Raw genomic sequence first — 14,315 nt, 5'->3', positions numbered from 1 at the left:
TTCTTCTGTGCAGTGTTTGAAAATAAAGATAAGATTGTTATCATCATGGAGTATGCAAGTAAAGGAGAGTTGTACGATTACATCAGTGAGAGGCGGCGATTAAGCGAAAGAGAGACAAGACACTTCTTCCGACAAATCGTCTCTGCTGTGCATTACTGCCACAAGGTGAGCAAAGGATTTCATGGTGAAAAATGCTGTTTCAAGGCTGATTACTGGCATATATTTCAAAGCATGTCTGAGGCAACAGCATTCATTATTAAGTATTAGTGCACATGATTTTATCAGTACAACAGGAGATCTTCATTAAAAGCACTACGCTGAATCCAGTGCCTTTTTAAAGACTAATGATGTTTTCCTGTGCTATGACAGATACCAGACACACCCTTACTTTAGGTCTACTTTGCATTTTTGCCTTGAAAATAATTCTCCTGTCATTTAAAACCTCAAAAATTACAACATCAACTAAAGAAGGCATCCCATATAACCTCTAAAGCATTAATATTAATACATTCAAACAAATGTTAGTTTGCAATTTGAATATATTATTAAACAACTTGAGAATAGGAGATACAATATATGAAATAAAAAGCCAAGAGAAAGCTATGAGGTTCATGCATGAGTTTTAGTACATACTCATTCTGGATAGGTAAAAGTAACTTTACCAGATGTAGCAGGAAAGATACCATTTGCTAATGACCTTATCCATCATGGTATCCACTTGGAATGACAAGTCAAGCAATTAAATCCAAGGTAGCTGACTGGCTGTCATCATGGACATTTATCCCTGTTTATGAAAAAACTGCATAGAGCCAAAACTTGTATAACGTTAAAGGCAATGAGCAGCTCACACAATTTTAATTTGAATTCTTAAAACACTTAAGTCTCTACTTGAATTCTGATAAAAAGGGGATTTCTCAAAGTCCTCACTGCATAGAGCTGAAAAACTGCAGTGCCATTCCTGATACATTTAATTTTCCCAAGTTTCTGTAAAGAAGGCTCTGACCTAGACCCTAACATTTACAATCCTATGGGATTATAACTCTCCCAATCCACGTGGCTGCTCATTGGAGGAATGAGGGCTTTTGTAGGGGCTAACGTCATTGACAGATACTGGTTTCTGATGCCTGGGAAGAACATCCTGCTTTCACACACTGGGGGCAGGATCCAGGATGAAATTAAGTTCCGAAAAGACACCCCCCAGCCCTCCACCCCCCACCCCCCTGCTTTTTCAGAGTGTCTGTGGGAGGACAGATTCCAGTCATTCTTCCCTTAACCACACACCAAGTGACTAATAACAGCGCCTGCCACTAGTCACTGGGCCATGAGTGTTATGACAGTGAAATCAGCCCTGAAATGTAGATGCAAAGACCACCCTGCCAGCTCACCTTTAATTTTCCCAATGTTTTCTCACGCACTTCTCTGGTTTTTTCTTCCTTGTTTCAGAATGGTGTTGTCCACAGGGACCTAAAATTGGAAAACATTCTTCTTGATGACAATTTTAATATTAAGGTAGGATTCTTTTTCTTAGTTTCTCAGAATGGATTTGCATGTTTTATAACATTTTTACCCAAGGTATTAGAAGAGCCATTGTTATGGCAACAGCTACTAAGCAACAGTATCTGGCAAGAGGCTCAGATTTTTGGAGGTTGGGGGTAGACACCACTGATTCCCAGTAATATACACTAAATGAAGCTTTGCATACTTTGGAGAAGAAGGCCTTGTCCTGCCATGCAAAGGCCACAGTTCCCAATGCAGTATCTTCCCACTGATAGAAAACAGCAGAGCATTCCATGCAATTGGGCTTATTGTACAAATGATATTATTGCTGGCTACTTCTGGGGCTAGGAAAAAATTGTTCTGATCTACAGGGTTCAAGTGCCTCCTACAGAACAGTCTGGATGTTCTTTTGATCATGGCTGGAAAATAAGCAAATAGAGTTTCAAAATAAACCTAGTAAAGCACATGTGCTTCATTAGGAAATGGCCTTGGAACTTCAGATACAAACGTATACTTTGGATAGTGATGTCAGTGATGTAATTTCCATACCATTTCTCCCCAGTGAAAGCAAGAGAATGACCCTTTTTCCTGTCTTTTCTTTTTATTGTTTATAGTTGTTGTACAAAGTTAAATAATACAGAGATTTAATTTCCAGAGTAAATTCCTACATATATCCTATCTATATTCCTCTATAAAGTAAGTGTAATTTCCAGGTGGCTGAACCTGTTTCACTTTCACCTTTGTTTCTCCTTGGATAGCTGGATGTAAGGGTGGCTGGATGTGCTCATCCTTGGGCAAACAAGCAGAGGGAGGAACACCAAAGAGTTTCTGCTGATGCTTGAGCATCCTTGTTTAATTAAAAAAGTAATCAAGGCACTACTTTCGTAGCCCAGTACCTAAATAGCCTGGGTCTTCCTTTTGTCTCCCCTGAAAGCCCTGGGGCTGTAGGCACTGCCTTCTGTGCTTCACACTGGAGAGATTGTCTTCATTTTGAGCTGATGTGCAATGGAAATGGAAAGTAACGTGGTCAATGCCATCTGTGTAATGCTGATGACAGAAGCTAACTTGGATCAGCTAGTACATTAAAAGCACATAAATATGTGGTTTCCAAAAATAGTCTTTTACAGAAGGCCCATCCAATGCAATATTTGGATGTTTTGCTGTTAGCATCCAGCATTGGAGCAGAACTCCTCTCTCCTGTTCTACAGGGCTGCTGTCTGCAGCAGCCAGAGCCTTTCTCAGCAGTACTGAAAACAAAAAGTAGCCTTTCTAGGACATTGTATACGAATCAGGCTTCCGCAGGCAGGATGACCTTTCTTTCCACATTACATGCCAAACTATCTTCCCAGCTAATCAGAGAATTCTTGAGAGAGAAGAGGAATTTGTGGAATTTGCTAGCTGTGGAGGGCTGGATCTCTGCACCGTGGTCCTCATATGCAAAACCAATTACTTCCTCAAGGCCCTGGGGAGCTGAGCTTTGTCAGACAGAGCTCCGTTCCCGCCCCTCTCTCCTTTATGGGAGTTGTTCTTCTGTGGGTAGAGTGGAAGGATAGGGCAAGTACAAGTGGCTTTGTCTGGTCCACACTTGGAGCTGACCCAGGGGCTTCAGAACCAGAGATGCCATAGCAAGTGGCATTGCTGTGGAAGAAATTCAGGTAGTTCTGCCTCCTCATGTACCTTCCAGTCATTTGGACGTCTTTTTCTTGAGGGTTTCCCTTTCCTGTCTTGCATGGTGTTTAAAGTGCTGTAGGTATTTTTCATATTTCCAACCTTTTCTCAGCTACATCTCTTCAATGTTAAGGCCTCTGAGCAGGCAAGGCTGCCTTGACATGGGCAAGTGGCTTCTTGGCTGTCCCCTAGTCACTACTTGTGCAAAGGGTCTTATGATGCTGAAAACCAGACTGAACTCAGGAAGGTATTGATATTTCATATATCTTACAGTCAATAGTGTTTGAATTTGGATTGCTTCAAGAGGTGACTTCTGGTATGTTTCTTTTTTTTCTTTGTGCTCTCTTTTTTTAAACCTTGTGACTAAGGTCAACTTTGAATACTTGATGTTAAACATACAGCCACTATTTCCCTGGTGCTGAATCTTTGAATATGTTGCTGTGGTTTCTGTGTTACTTGCACAGAATTTCACTTCCCATTTTTTCTTTGTTTCACTAAACAGTAACTGTTGGCAAGGAAACACATATGGAACTGTAAATTATTTATTAGGAGTAAATTTATCAGGTCCTCATTCTGAGAATATTTACATGTGGTTTGTTCAGGCAGAAAAAAAATGCAGGGCTTTGGTATTGACTGAAGGCTTCAAATAGTCAGGGGAAGACATTTTCTAGAAATGGATTGATAGTCTTATTTGTACTTTCCTAGTATTTATATTTCATTCAGTGGATTACAAACACAAAATTGGTGGTTTGATTTTAAGAATGGGAAAATTAAAGGAATCCCTTTGTTCTTGGGTGCAATGTGCAATTAACATACATGTTTCTGATGAAGCCAGTGATCTATGCATTATGATTTACAAAAACATTTTGTAATAATTGAAGAAAAAATAGGATGTTGTAAAAATGGATCTCTGTATAGCAGCTTAAACAATACTTTTAAAACAGGAAATAAAGAGGACAAGTAATCCATTAGAAATTATTATCCAACCTAAAAGGGCCCCAGGCCATTTTACTTGTTACTACACTAACTTGGAAACCATTCTTAAGCTTTAGATAATTAAATTGAAATCATAAAGCAGTGTATGGAGACATAAGAAGGGATCTTTTCTTGTTTTTAAGAGTTGTGATGGTGAGTAAAAATCTCTGGAAGCACAGTTATGTTAGAATAAGGCAACAAGGAAACACCAGTGTCTGGAAACAACAAAAAGTACACATTCAGATGAGTCTGCCTATCCACAGGCCAGAGGTAGAGTGCAATGAGAGGAAAAAGGTGATCCAATCTGTGGTGTACTACTAGGTTTTTCAAGGATTTGTATGCAGTACTATTTCCTGCAGACTTTTACTGAAAACCACTAAATGCAGCAGACATAAATGAATCATCTGAGCTTTAAACACTTGTGAGACTGAACATCCTTGTTCACAGTAGGGATGAAAACGGTTCCTGGGCTGGGAATTGCAGCTGAAAGAGATGTCTAGCAGAGGTTGACGTAAAGGTGTGATCAAGCCCAAAATGATAGAAAAGTAGAACAATGCAAGTACAACAGTAACATAATCCTGCTAACTGCACATTCTCTTGGGCTGGTAAGGGGACACCAATCAGACTAACCACTAAAAACCCACAAGGGTTTTGTACATACAGACTAAGTGTATAGAATTGGGATTTACTTTGCTGGAAGTCTCACCAACTGCACATATATTTCATTTGCTTTAGGAAACCTAATTATTTCTCTATCTGCACAACAGAGAGACAGATTCTTAAGTGGGATAAAGCTGACAATTTCCATGAGTGTGAACTTTGTGGAATTTATATTCCACACTTCAACAATAACTTACATCTGGTTTATCATAGCTAACAATAAATATAAAACATATACTCCTGAAGCAAGAGGAATGGAAGTCCACTTTTCTGCTCCTCCCAATTTAGGAAGTTTTTTTAACTTTTTTGACTTAGTTCCATTTAAGTGCCAAGAACATGAAGTAATGTTGGCTTCTATTAATCTTGTTTTGGGGGGCATGACAATTTTAATGGGAAAAGCTGATAAACATCAGTCTGTGAGCATGGGAGTGGATTGTAACATAAATACTCTTTTCCTGAATGGTCAAAATAAAAACATGAATGCCCAAGTCTTCTGAGAGTTTCTTAGAGTGAACAATGGTATGTATCCCTGTATATATATATATATATATAAATGCACATCCACATGCATTTTATACATTCCATGGTGTTAAAGGAATGTATTTTCATAAGGAATCACACTGTGCAGTGTTTGTCCTTGTCTTAGCTGCCTCCTGAACTAAAATAAAAATCAATGACCAGCACAAATTTTTAACACTGAAATGATCCCATTCTTCCCCTGATTGACAGGGCACACTTCATAAGGCTTAAAACCAACTTCCTGCAAGCCAGGCAGGGTGACTTGATAAGAAAGTGGAATTTAAGGCAATTAAGTGCAGTCTGAGCCATGAGAATGTGTTTGCAGACTGCAATTCTACACCAGCTGTTTTCAATGACATTCCAACCATACAATGAAGATTTTACAAACCACATTTATTTAAGGGTTGAATTTTCTGCTGTGGGTTGATAATACGCTGTCTGAGGGACTGAGTGAATTCAATCTATGAATGAACATGTTGAGATGAATTAAAACTAATGAACAGAAATCAGCTGCTCTTTGAGCAGGATGAATACAGATTGTCAGTGAAACACCTGCACAAGCAGAACATCAAAACAGGGAAGAGTGAATCATGAAATCTCATATCTGACTTGTGACTTTAAAAACTGTGTAAAAAGGAAATATTAAAAATGTTTGTATTTCTAACATGAAAGTATCTAACAACTATATATATATTTATATCTGTTTAAAAAGCAGATACATGTTCTGCTTTTGTCTCAACTGTGTAGTTTTTCAGTGTAGCTGTACCAGTTGAGATAATAAAAGATTTCACCTCTTCCAAGAGTTCACTGAACATTGTAATTCAACAGGTGTTAGAGGCATTGATGATACACGTTTTAGAAAGCCAAGAGTGAATGACGGTGCTGGCAAGTCCTTTTTTTCCCCACTCACTTTGTGTTTTCTTGAATTTTCTCTGTGAAAATTCCTGGGATTTAATTTCTTTCTGTAGAAAATACATGAATAAGGTGAAGAAAAGCCAGAGAAAACTCCTGTCTTTTATAGCTACAATATCTTCTATATGCTTGTGCTGTATGTCTTTTATGTAGGCATTATGTTGATTGTGGGCAGTAATACAAGTATCTCTGGGAAGCAGAAACATTTGGGTTTTAAACAAGATGAAAATGAGATGTGTTGCCTTGTGCCAGAGAAACAAAGAAAATGCAGAAGTTGTGGGAGTATTTAGTGTTACTGTCCTCAGCCTTTGTTTTGTAAGAACAAGAACAGAGAATTGAAGTAAACAAAATATTTGGACCTGATCCTGCAATTCCTACATGGGCAAAATTCCCAACAGTCCCAAGGGAAGTTTTGTTTGTGTTGGGCAAGCCGGATTTGGGCCCATTGTTTCCAGTTAAGAACCAGACTTGTGTTTATTATCTCGTGATAGACATCTTGTGGGCTTAACAGCTCAGATTCCTCAGCTCCATGTCCCTGAATCTGGAGGAGTGAGTGACTGCCTCACTTTGCCCCTTATTCAGGCATAGCTACATTGCAGATGATTTCAAAAAATCACTTTTTTCAGTAATGCTTAGCTTCCTGCATCACTCTTGCATCCCTCCTCCTGTTGTATTTAAAGGTCCTGACTTTCGGCTTGCATGTGTGTGATAAGAAGGGTGGTACTATCTGCTTGCTTTTCTCTGGCAGTAATGACTATACAAGATGAAGAGCAGTCAGTGCACAGCAGGTTTCCCAGTATGAGATTATCTTTGCAAGCATATGCAGTTCATCCAGGATAAAATTACCAGCTGATGGTTGTGCAGTTGGTGGCCTCTTTGTGAATGGACCCAAAGCATCTTTGTACCTAATCAGGAGGACTTAACCTGTGAGCCCTTCTTCTCTGAGGGATCTTTAGAGAGAAGAGTAAAGTCCACATCGTGTTATCCCTATGGCAGAGACAAATATAGCTAAGTCTTTCCTGATAAAGGGTTTTTTTTGTTAGTCTAAGAAATCATTAATATTACAAATGCCTTTTGCAATTCTATTTACAGATTGCTGATTTTGGACTCTCCAACCTTTATCATAAAGACAAGTTTCTGCAGACCTTTTGTGGAAGCCCACTGTATGCTTCCCCTGAAATAGTTAATGGGCGGCCTTATAGAGGCCCAGAGGTAAGAAGGGTCAGTTTTTCTGTGGTGATATGGGTATGTCTTTGATGATAATATTCTTGAGAGGGAGTCTTAATACAAATGTTACTGTACATGTGAGTTCACTTGTGTCTGTCCTGTATTTTAAGTTCTTAAGCTGCTTCACTTTTGTTTACATTGTGTGTGGGTGGTTAGCGAGATGTTAGATATCATTTTGCCCAGCAGTAGGTGCAGCTGGACATGATGCTGCTCTTGTGGTGCAACAGCATGGAGAAGGGAAAGGATCAACTTCCCTGGGCTTCACATGTGTTGTGTCTGTATTCCAGGTTGACAGCTGGGCCCTTGGTGTATTGCTTTACACTCTGGTTTATGGAACAATGCCCTTTGATGGCTTCGATCACAAAAATCTTATCAGGCAGATCAGCAGTGGAGAATATCGTGAGCCAACACAGACCTCAGGTATGAAAAAGGAGGCATAGCCATGTACTCAGCTGATAGCAGTTCAGAATGGAGCATTTTGTTTGGCCCCTTCCAACATGTTACAGTGTTTTATTAGAATGATGTACACAAAAAAAATAAATCTCATTCTAGTGCTGAATTAATCTGTTAAAAATTCCCATCTGGATACAACACTTTCTAAAAGCCCTTTTGAAATTAAAGTTTTGTAGCAGATAGATTATCCTGCCTTGGGGAGCTGTAATGGGCTCTTTTAAGTAGATCTGTGGCACTGGAATGTCTGTTAGCTATTGCAGGTGGAATTGTTCAGACAAACTGGTACAACATACTGGTACAGAACAGTCCTCTCACTACACTGTGGGCTATCACAAGCAGAGAGAAGGTGAATGGTCAGAGCAACACAGTCTCTTATTAAAGAAGGCAGGCCAAAATCTAGATTAATGCCACTGTGTTCACCACATTGGCTTCTAGGATAGCACATTGAGCAGTCACCTCACAGAAGAGTAGCAGCTAAGTCTGACTCATTGATTATAATGACTCCTTCTAGCCTTAAATATCTATACAAATACTATATTTAAATGAATATTTATCTTGTATTGGTTGTTTGCCATTCCTTTCAATTTTCTGTCTTCTCGCTCTTTATATGGAAATAAACCTTTACAATACAAAGAAGACAGCATTGTTTAAGGAAAAAAGTAAATACAGAAACAATAAGGTGTAGATAATTTAAAATATCCCAATTTTGTTTTATTTCCCTCTACGTTTTGTTATTAGAGTCAATAGATTGGTGACTTCCTTCAGTAATATGGAACTATTCACTTTCTAATACAGTACAAACATTAATTTATTGGAGAGCCCAGAGTACATTTTCCAGAGTGAATCATATTCTTCTGATAAAAGATAGTGCTCAGAGGTATTTTCCATCGACTGATGGTCAAAGCTTTGTTCCTTTTCACTTTCTCTGTAGTATGGAGCATTATTTTTGCTCATTTGATCGTCTTCATGCTTTCAATTTAAACTGACAAACCTAAGAATGCCCATGTTCTAAGAATGTTACATGCCATTCTTCACCTATAGATGCTCGTGGTCTTATCAGGTGGATGCTGATGGTGAACCCTGAACGCCGAGCAACCATTGAAGACATTGCCAACCACTGGTGGGTCAACTGGGGCTACAAGAGCAGTGTTTGTGACTGTGATGCCATGCGGGACTCCGAGTCCCCACTGCTGGCAAGGTTCATTGATTGGCATCACCGTTCTACTGGCCTCCAACCAGAGACTGATACCAAAATCAAGTGCCTTTCTAAGCCCAAAGGTCCTGAAGTCACACTAGAGAGACAAAGGTCTCTGAAAAAATCAAAAAAGGAAAATGACATTGCACAGTCCATCCAGGAAGGGGGAGCTGAAAATGCAACCAAACCAACCTCCAAGAGACCCAAAGGCATCCTGAAGAAAAGGAGCAACAGTGAACATCGCTCTCACAGTGCAGGTTTCATTGAAGGAGTTGTCAGCCCAGTGTTACCCTCTGCTTTTAAGATGGAGCAAGAGTTGTGTAGGACTGGCGTGGCCATTAAAAGTGTTGTAGAGGGGGAGGTAGCTGGCAAATATGGCACTAAGCAGTCTTCACTAATGCCAAAAAAAGGAATCTTAAAGAAGACTCAGCAGAGGGAGTCTGGCTACTATTCCTCTCCAGAAAGAAGTGAATCTTCTGAACTCTTGGACAATAATGATGAAACAGTAAACAGTGACACTTCTCCAGGGATCACAGAGCCATCCAGAAATGGGTCTTACAGCCATTCCTGCAGGCGTAAGGGCATCTTGAAGCACAACGGCAAGTACTCCACCAACAGCACTGAACCTGCTTTGATTAGCCCTGACACACCAACGCTGGAGGCCATGGAAGAAATGGTCTTGCCTGGGGACGCATTACCTCGAAGTTACAGTCGCCCTTCCAGTGTAATTAGTGATGACAGTATTTTGTCCAGTGACTCATTTGATTTGCTGGATTTGCAAGAAAACAGGCCAAACAGGCAAAGAATACGGAGCTGTGTGTCTGCTGAAAATTTCCTCCAGATCCAAGACTTCGAAGGACTTCAGAACCGCCCACGGCCACAGTATCTAAAGCGTTACCGCAACCGTCTGGGGGACAGCAGTTTTTCTCTTCTTACAGACATGGATGATGTGACTCAGGTCTACAAGAAAGCCCTAGAGATCTGCAACAAGCTCAACTAGCAGAGGGAAGATGGGAAAAGGGAGGGAAGGGAGTTATTCTGTGTACCTTTATGCTGGAGTAAGCCAGGTCACTGATTTGCTGACAATGGTAGGTTTTGATTCAGAGGAGTTGACTGTACCTACTTAGCTGAACTCCGAGTAAAGTTACCCCAAAGTCATCTCACACTTCTCCAATTTTGCGTCCTCAAAATATTTCCTACCTGACCAGAGAAAAACTTTTGGTCTTTGTATCTGTGGTGAAAGCACATCAGGAGCTAGCAGACAAAAGCATCAAGACTTGATGGCTCAAAGTCAAAGCTAGACAGAATTAAAACTGGAAGTGAGGGACACATGTTTTGAGAGATTTGTAATTAATATTAGTTAAGCTTTTTGAAGAGATGAGCTGAACTCTTCAAGTCAGATTTGGATGCCTTTTAGAACATGAGGCTTTATTTCCCTCTGAAGTTATTTGTCTAAGTACAGTGATTGCTCAGTGGGAATCTTTGGCTTGCATTATGCAGGACACCAGGTGAGGTGGTCACCATGGTCCCTTCCATCAGAGTGACCTGAGAGGCTCTGAACGTGTTCTAAGATAATTTGAGAGACTTGCCTCAGAAAAACCTCATTAGGTGTTTGTGGACAAGCAATGGAGCAGGCATTCATATCTAGACCTCCCACAGTATCCAGACCCATTGTTCTTCAGTGAATAGAAAGTTCTAAAATTGTTTCCAACTTACCAGCAAAAACAGAGCCACAGAAATTATAATGGCAACTGGAAGGAATGGGTGTTATCAGCAACAAAATTACCTTTTAAGACATTTCAACCCATATGTTTAATCTGTGACTCTTTCAAAATGGCCAGCCAGATGAATGCCGAGACAAAGATGGTTCTGACAAAGGGTCTCAAGGGTTAACTGACCCTCCAATTTAGAGTTCAGTCACTGTCAGCAAAAGGTGCCACCTTGCTGCTAGCTTGTAGTATTTGGGGGTGACAGTAGTTTGCAATCAGAATGTTAGGTATGAAAAAGGTTGTAGAATGTAGGAAATGGATAGAGGTCAGAAAGTTAATGGGACAATGCTTTTCTGCAAATGAAAATGTTTCTAGGTTGGTGTTAACGGAGCAGGAAGAATTGAATGATGAAATGATAATGGTAGATTTAATAACAGAGTTAACATAAAGTTGTGGGCCTGCCTCTATCTAGTGTAGCTGGTACTGAGTGTACAATGATACCAGTTAGAAAAAAAAAGGATATGTGTTTGTGTTCTCAGACATATACAGCTATCCAGACCGAAGGCTTCAACTCCCATAAAGGTACCACATGGGTCTACTGGATTCCTGAATGTAAGCCTATGTCAGAAAGGCACTGTGTGTTTGACAGGCCTGGGCAAACTGGAATCTTCAGGTGCATTTCAGTCTCATTTCCATGAGCACATAGCCCCTGGCTTTCTTAGAGGTGCACTGGTGTGATTAAATCACAGGTTTCAGCCAATGATGTCAAATGATCCACAGCTGCAAAACTTGTAGCCACACTCGTACCCAGAACAGAGGGACGTGGGTCAAGTTCTGGTCTCACTCCTGCCCTGTAACTGGAACTGAAAGCAGAGTTTGACCCCTCTGTCCAAAATTGTAGAGATGGTGCAGAAACTGAATAGAATTCCTCTGGGGATTCCTTGGGAACTGAGGATAAGTCCATATATTGTTGGCATCTGGAACAGGGAGCTATTTCACTTGTAGATTCCTCTTATTCATTGTGTCATGGTACTTAAGTCTGCTGGTTCTTCCTAAAAATCGAGTGAGCTACCTAGCATAAAGATGAACCAGCTTGAGTTTCCTAAATCAGTTAATCTGCCTCTGTGGAGAACTTTTACCTTTTACTTATTCACTTACACTGGACCAAATTTGACTCTGAAAGAAATGGCGTCAATACCGCAAAATGTCTGAGAGATGCACTCTCAGGCGGTCAAGTGAAATCTGGCCCACTGTCATTTGCTCAGGAAGGGCAACTGCAGGTCACTTCTCTACAGATGTGCACCTCTCTGTATGATATTCAGATGTCTCATCTTCTCTCACAAGCCCTGCATGTGCTCTTTTGCCCCATCCCAAACCAGCACCCCATTTTGCAGTGTGTTGAATTAACAGGTTTGCTGTGGTGCATTTTAAAACAACTCAGCGTAGTCTTCATGGCCTTTCTGAAACAAGGGTGGATGTGCCTTGCAGCCAGGGCTTTAAACTCATGCCCTGGGTGTAAGAGCTGCATCTTCAGCTGGTATGAGTCAGTGCTGACCTGTGCAGTGCTATCCAGTGCATTGCACCTTCCCTGCACACGTGGCACTAACCTTGAGTGAAGTTACAGAGGTTTCAGGAGGAAGGGAAGGGAGCTCAGCTGGCCGTGGCAGGGAAGTGAGGAGCACCCTGAAGGCTCCTATCTCCGAGGCTTTTGCCCAGGCCTGCTTCCTTGTGTACAAATGTGAATGAGTGAGTGACTGCTTGCTGCCAAACTGGAAATGTTACGTAGGGAATTACTGGCATGTTACTGGCATGTTACATGTTTACTGGCATGTTATCATTCCTAGAAGAGAAAAAAAAAAACAAACTTGACTGCACATTGTTACTATTAGTGTTGTGATTCTTATTTAATTTTTTTTTGTAATACAAAGTCAACTTTTTTATTTGAATTTGTCTTTTTTTTATTTATTGGTCTGAAAGCCATTTCAAAGTTATAATAATATATTTGGTGTAATTTAATTGGTGCAACATTATTTTACAGCTCCGGCCAAAATTGTTTGGTGTTATTTTTTGGGGTTTTTTTTGTTTTTTCTCCCAATCCTTGGTTGGTTTGAGCTCTACAAGGCACACAGGGAAAAACGCTGGATAATCACCCGAAGTGTTTGTATTTTTAATCTGATACTGTTTTTTATTAAATAAAATGAAATTAATGTAACTGTGAAGAGTCTCTCTCTCCCCCTTTTCTTTTTCACTGTACATCAACATGAGCCAATGCCAAATGGTAATGAACTTGTCATGCAGAAATACAGCAGCATCTCAGCACTTTGTACCAAGTTGTTTATGCAAACCTCCTTAGCTCATTTGTGCATTTGAATATAATGTGGGTGGCCACAGAGACTCCCTTGCTGTGAAGCATTTGGCACTGCAAAACACACAGGGCTTTCAGCTCTAGAAAAGTTTTGTGGAGAACAACTGGCTGGGGATTTTCTCTTGAAAAATGAGGTTTGTGGGCCAGGTGTGCTGTAGGTGAGACAGAGCTGGTTGAGCAGACAGAGCACAACTCATTTGTAGCTCAGAGACAGATGGTCACGGTCCTTTCTCCTCCTCATCTGGGAAAGGGACAGTTTATTGACAGTGTTTTTGTTGGTAAAATGTAGGGGGTTTGAACAGTAATTTGATCAAAAAAGACTGATGGCCATTCACTGCTGTCGAGTGTGTGTTGATTTTGGTCAGATGGCTTTGAACAGACAGAGTAATCAGCTGGTGAGAGGGGGAAAAAGGGGAGTCAGTTTTAATTTTTTTTGAATTCCCATGATCACCAGAAGGCTTTAGATTGTTTTTCTTGGAAAACAAGTGGGCATCATAAAGGAATCTGGGTGTTAGGTATGCTGTGTGTGCTGGGGACTTGTTAAAATAAAGGAAATAGTTGGCAATGTCTTCGTATTGGCTCTGAGCAAGACACCATTAAGCTTCACCCTTGATGCAGCCAGCCAAGATACCTGTGGTGTATATTCTGCTTTTTTAAATTACAGGCAGTTTGGTTAGGATCCAAGGTTTGGATATTATGAAGAAAGAAAAAGGCTTTAATTGTTCTAATTCATTTTATCTCTCTTGAGCTTTTTTAAAACAAGAAGCCATGGTTGTAGCTGCTAGATTAAGAGCACTTAAAACCCAGTGGGAATAAAGGGAAGAAGCCAGTGATGCAGAAGGGTAGGCAGGCGTTAATACATTACAAAAGGAATTATTATCTGCTGTGTGCTAATTGAGTCAGGAATTATGAGGTGTGTAGTCAAAGTCAGCATGCCTGTTCTTGCACCTGAGGTGAATAAGGTCTAATTGTGCTGGTGGTGGAACATATACTGCAAGTCTCTTTTGTAACAGCAATTATGAAACAACCTTTTTCTTTTTTTTTTTTTTTTTAACACACTAGTTAAAAAGTGAAGCTGAGGGCACACTATTTGTTCCATTTTAAAAATAATGACTTTTAGAAAGTTCTGGATGGC

General features: G+C 40.3%; 1 protein-coding gene across 1 annotated transcript in view; it reads left to right on the top strand.

Annotated features, from left to right (window-relative positions):
- NUAK1 (NUAK family kinase 1) overlaps positions 1–13,027 on the top strand; it is a 45,590-nt gene extending 32,563 nt beyond the window's left edge. The window contains exons 3-7 of the mRNA XM_021536077.3: positions 14–165; positions 1,444–1,509; positions 7,324–7,443; positions 7,746–7,878; positions 8,953–13,027. Coding sequence (XP_021391752.3) covers positions 14–165; positions 1,444–1,509; positions 7,324–7,443; positions 7,746–7,878; positions 8,953–10,106 — 1,625 coding nt within the window. The 3' untranslated portion in view covers positions 10,107–13,027. The remainder of the gene's footprint in view (positions 1–13; positions 166–1,443; positions 1,510–7,323; positions 7,444–7,745; positions 7,879–8,952) is intronic.
- Positions 13,028–14,315: the final 1,288 nt, after the last annotated feature.

Source organism: Lonchura striata, chromosome 5 (genome assembly GCF_046129695.1).
Source record: "Lonchura striata isolate bLonStr1 chromosome 5, bLonStr1.mat, whole genome shotgun sequence".
NCBI lineage: Eukaryota > Metazoa > Chordata > Aves > Passeriformes > Estrildidae > Lonchura > Lonchura striata.
Note: the sequence above shows the minus strand (reverse complement) of the source record. Positions and strands in the feature narration are given on the sequence as shown.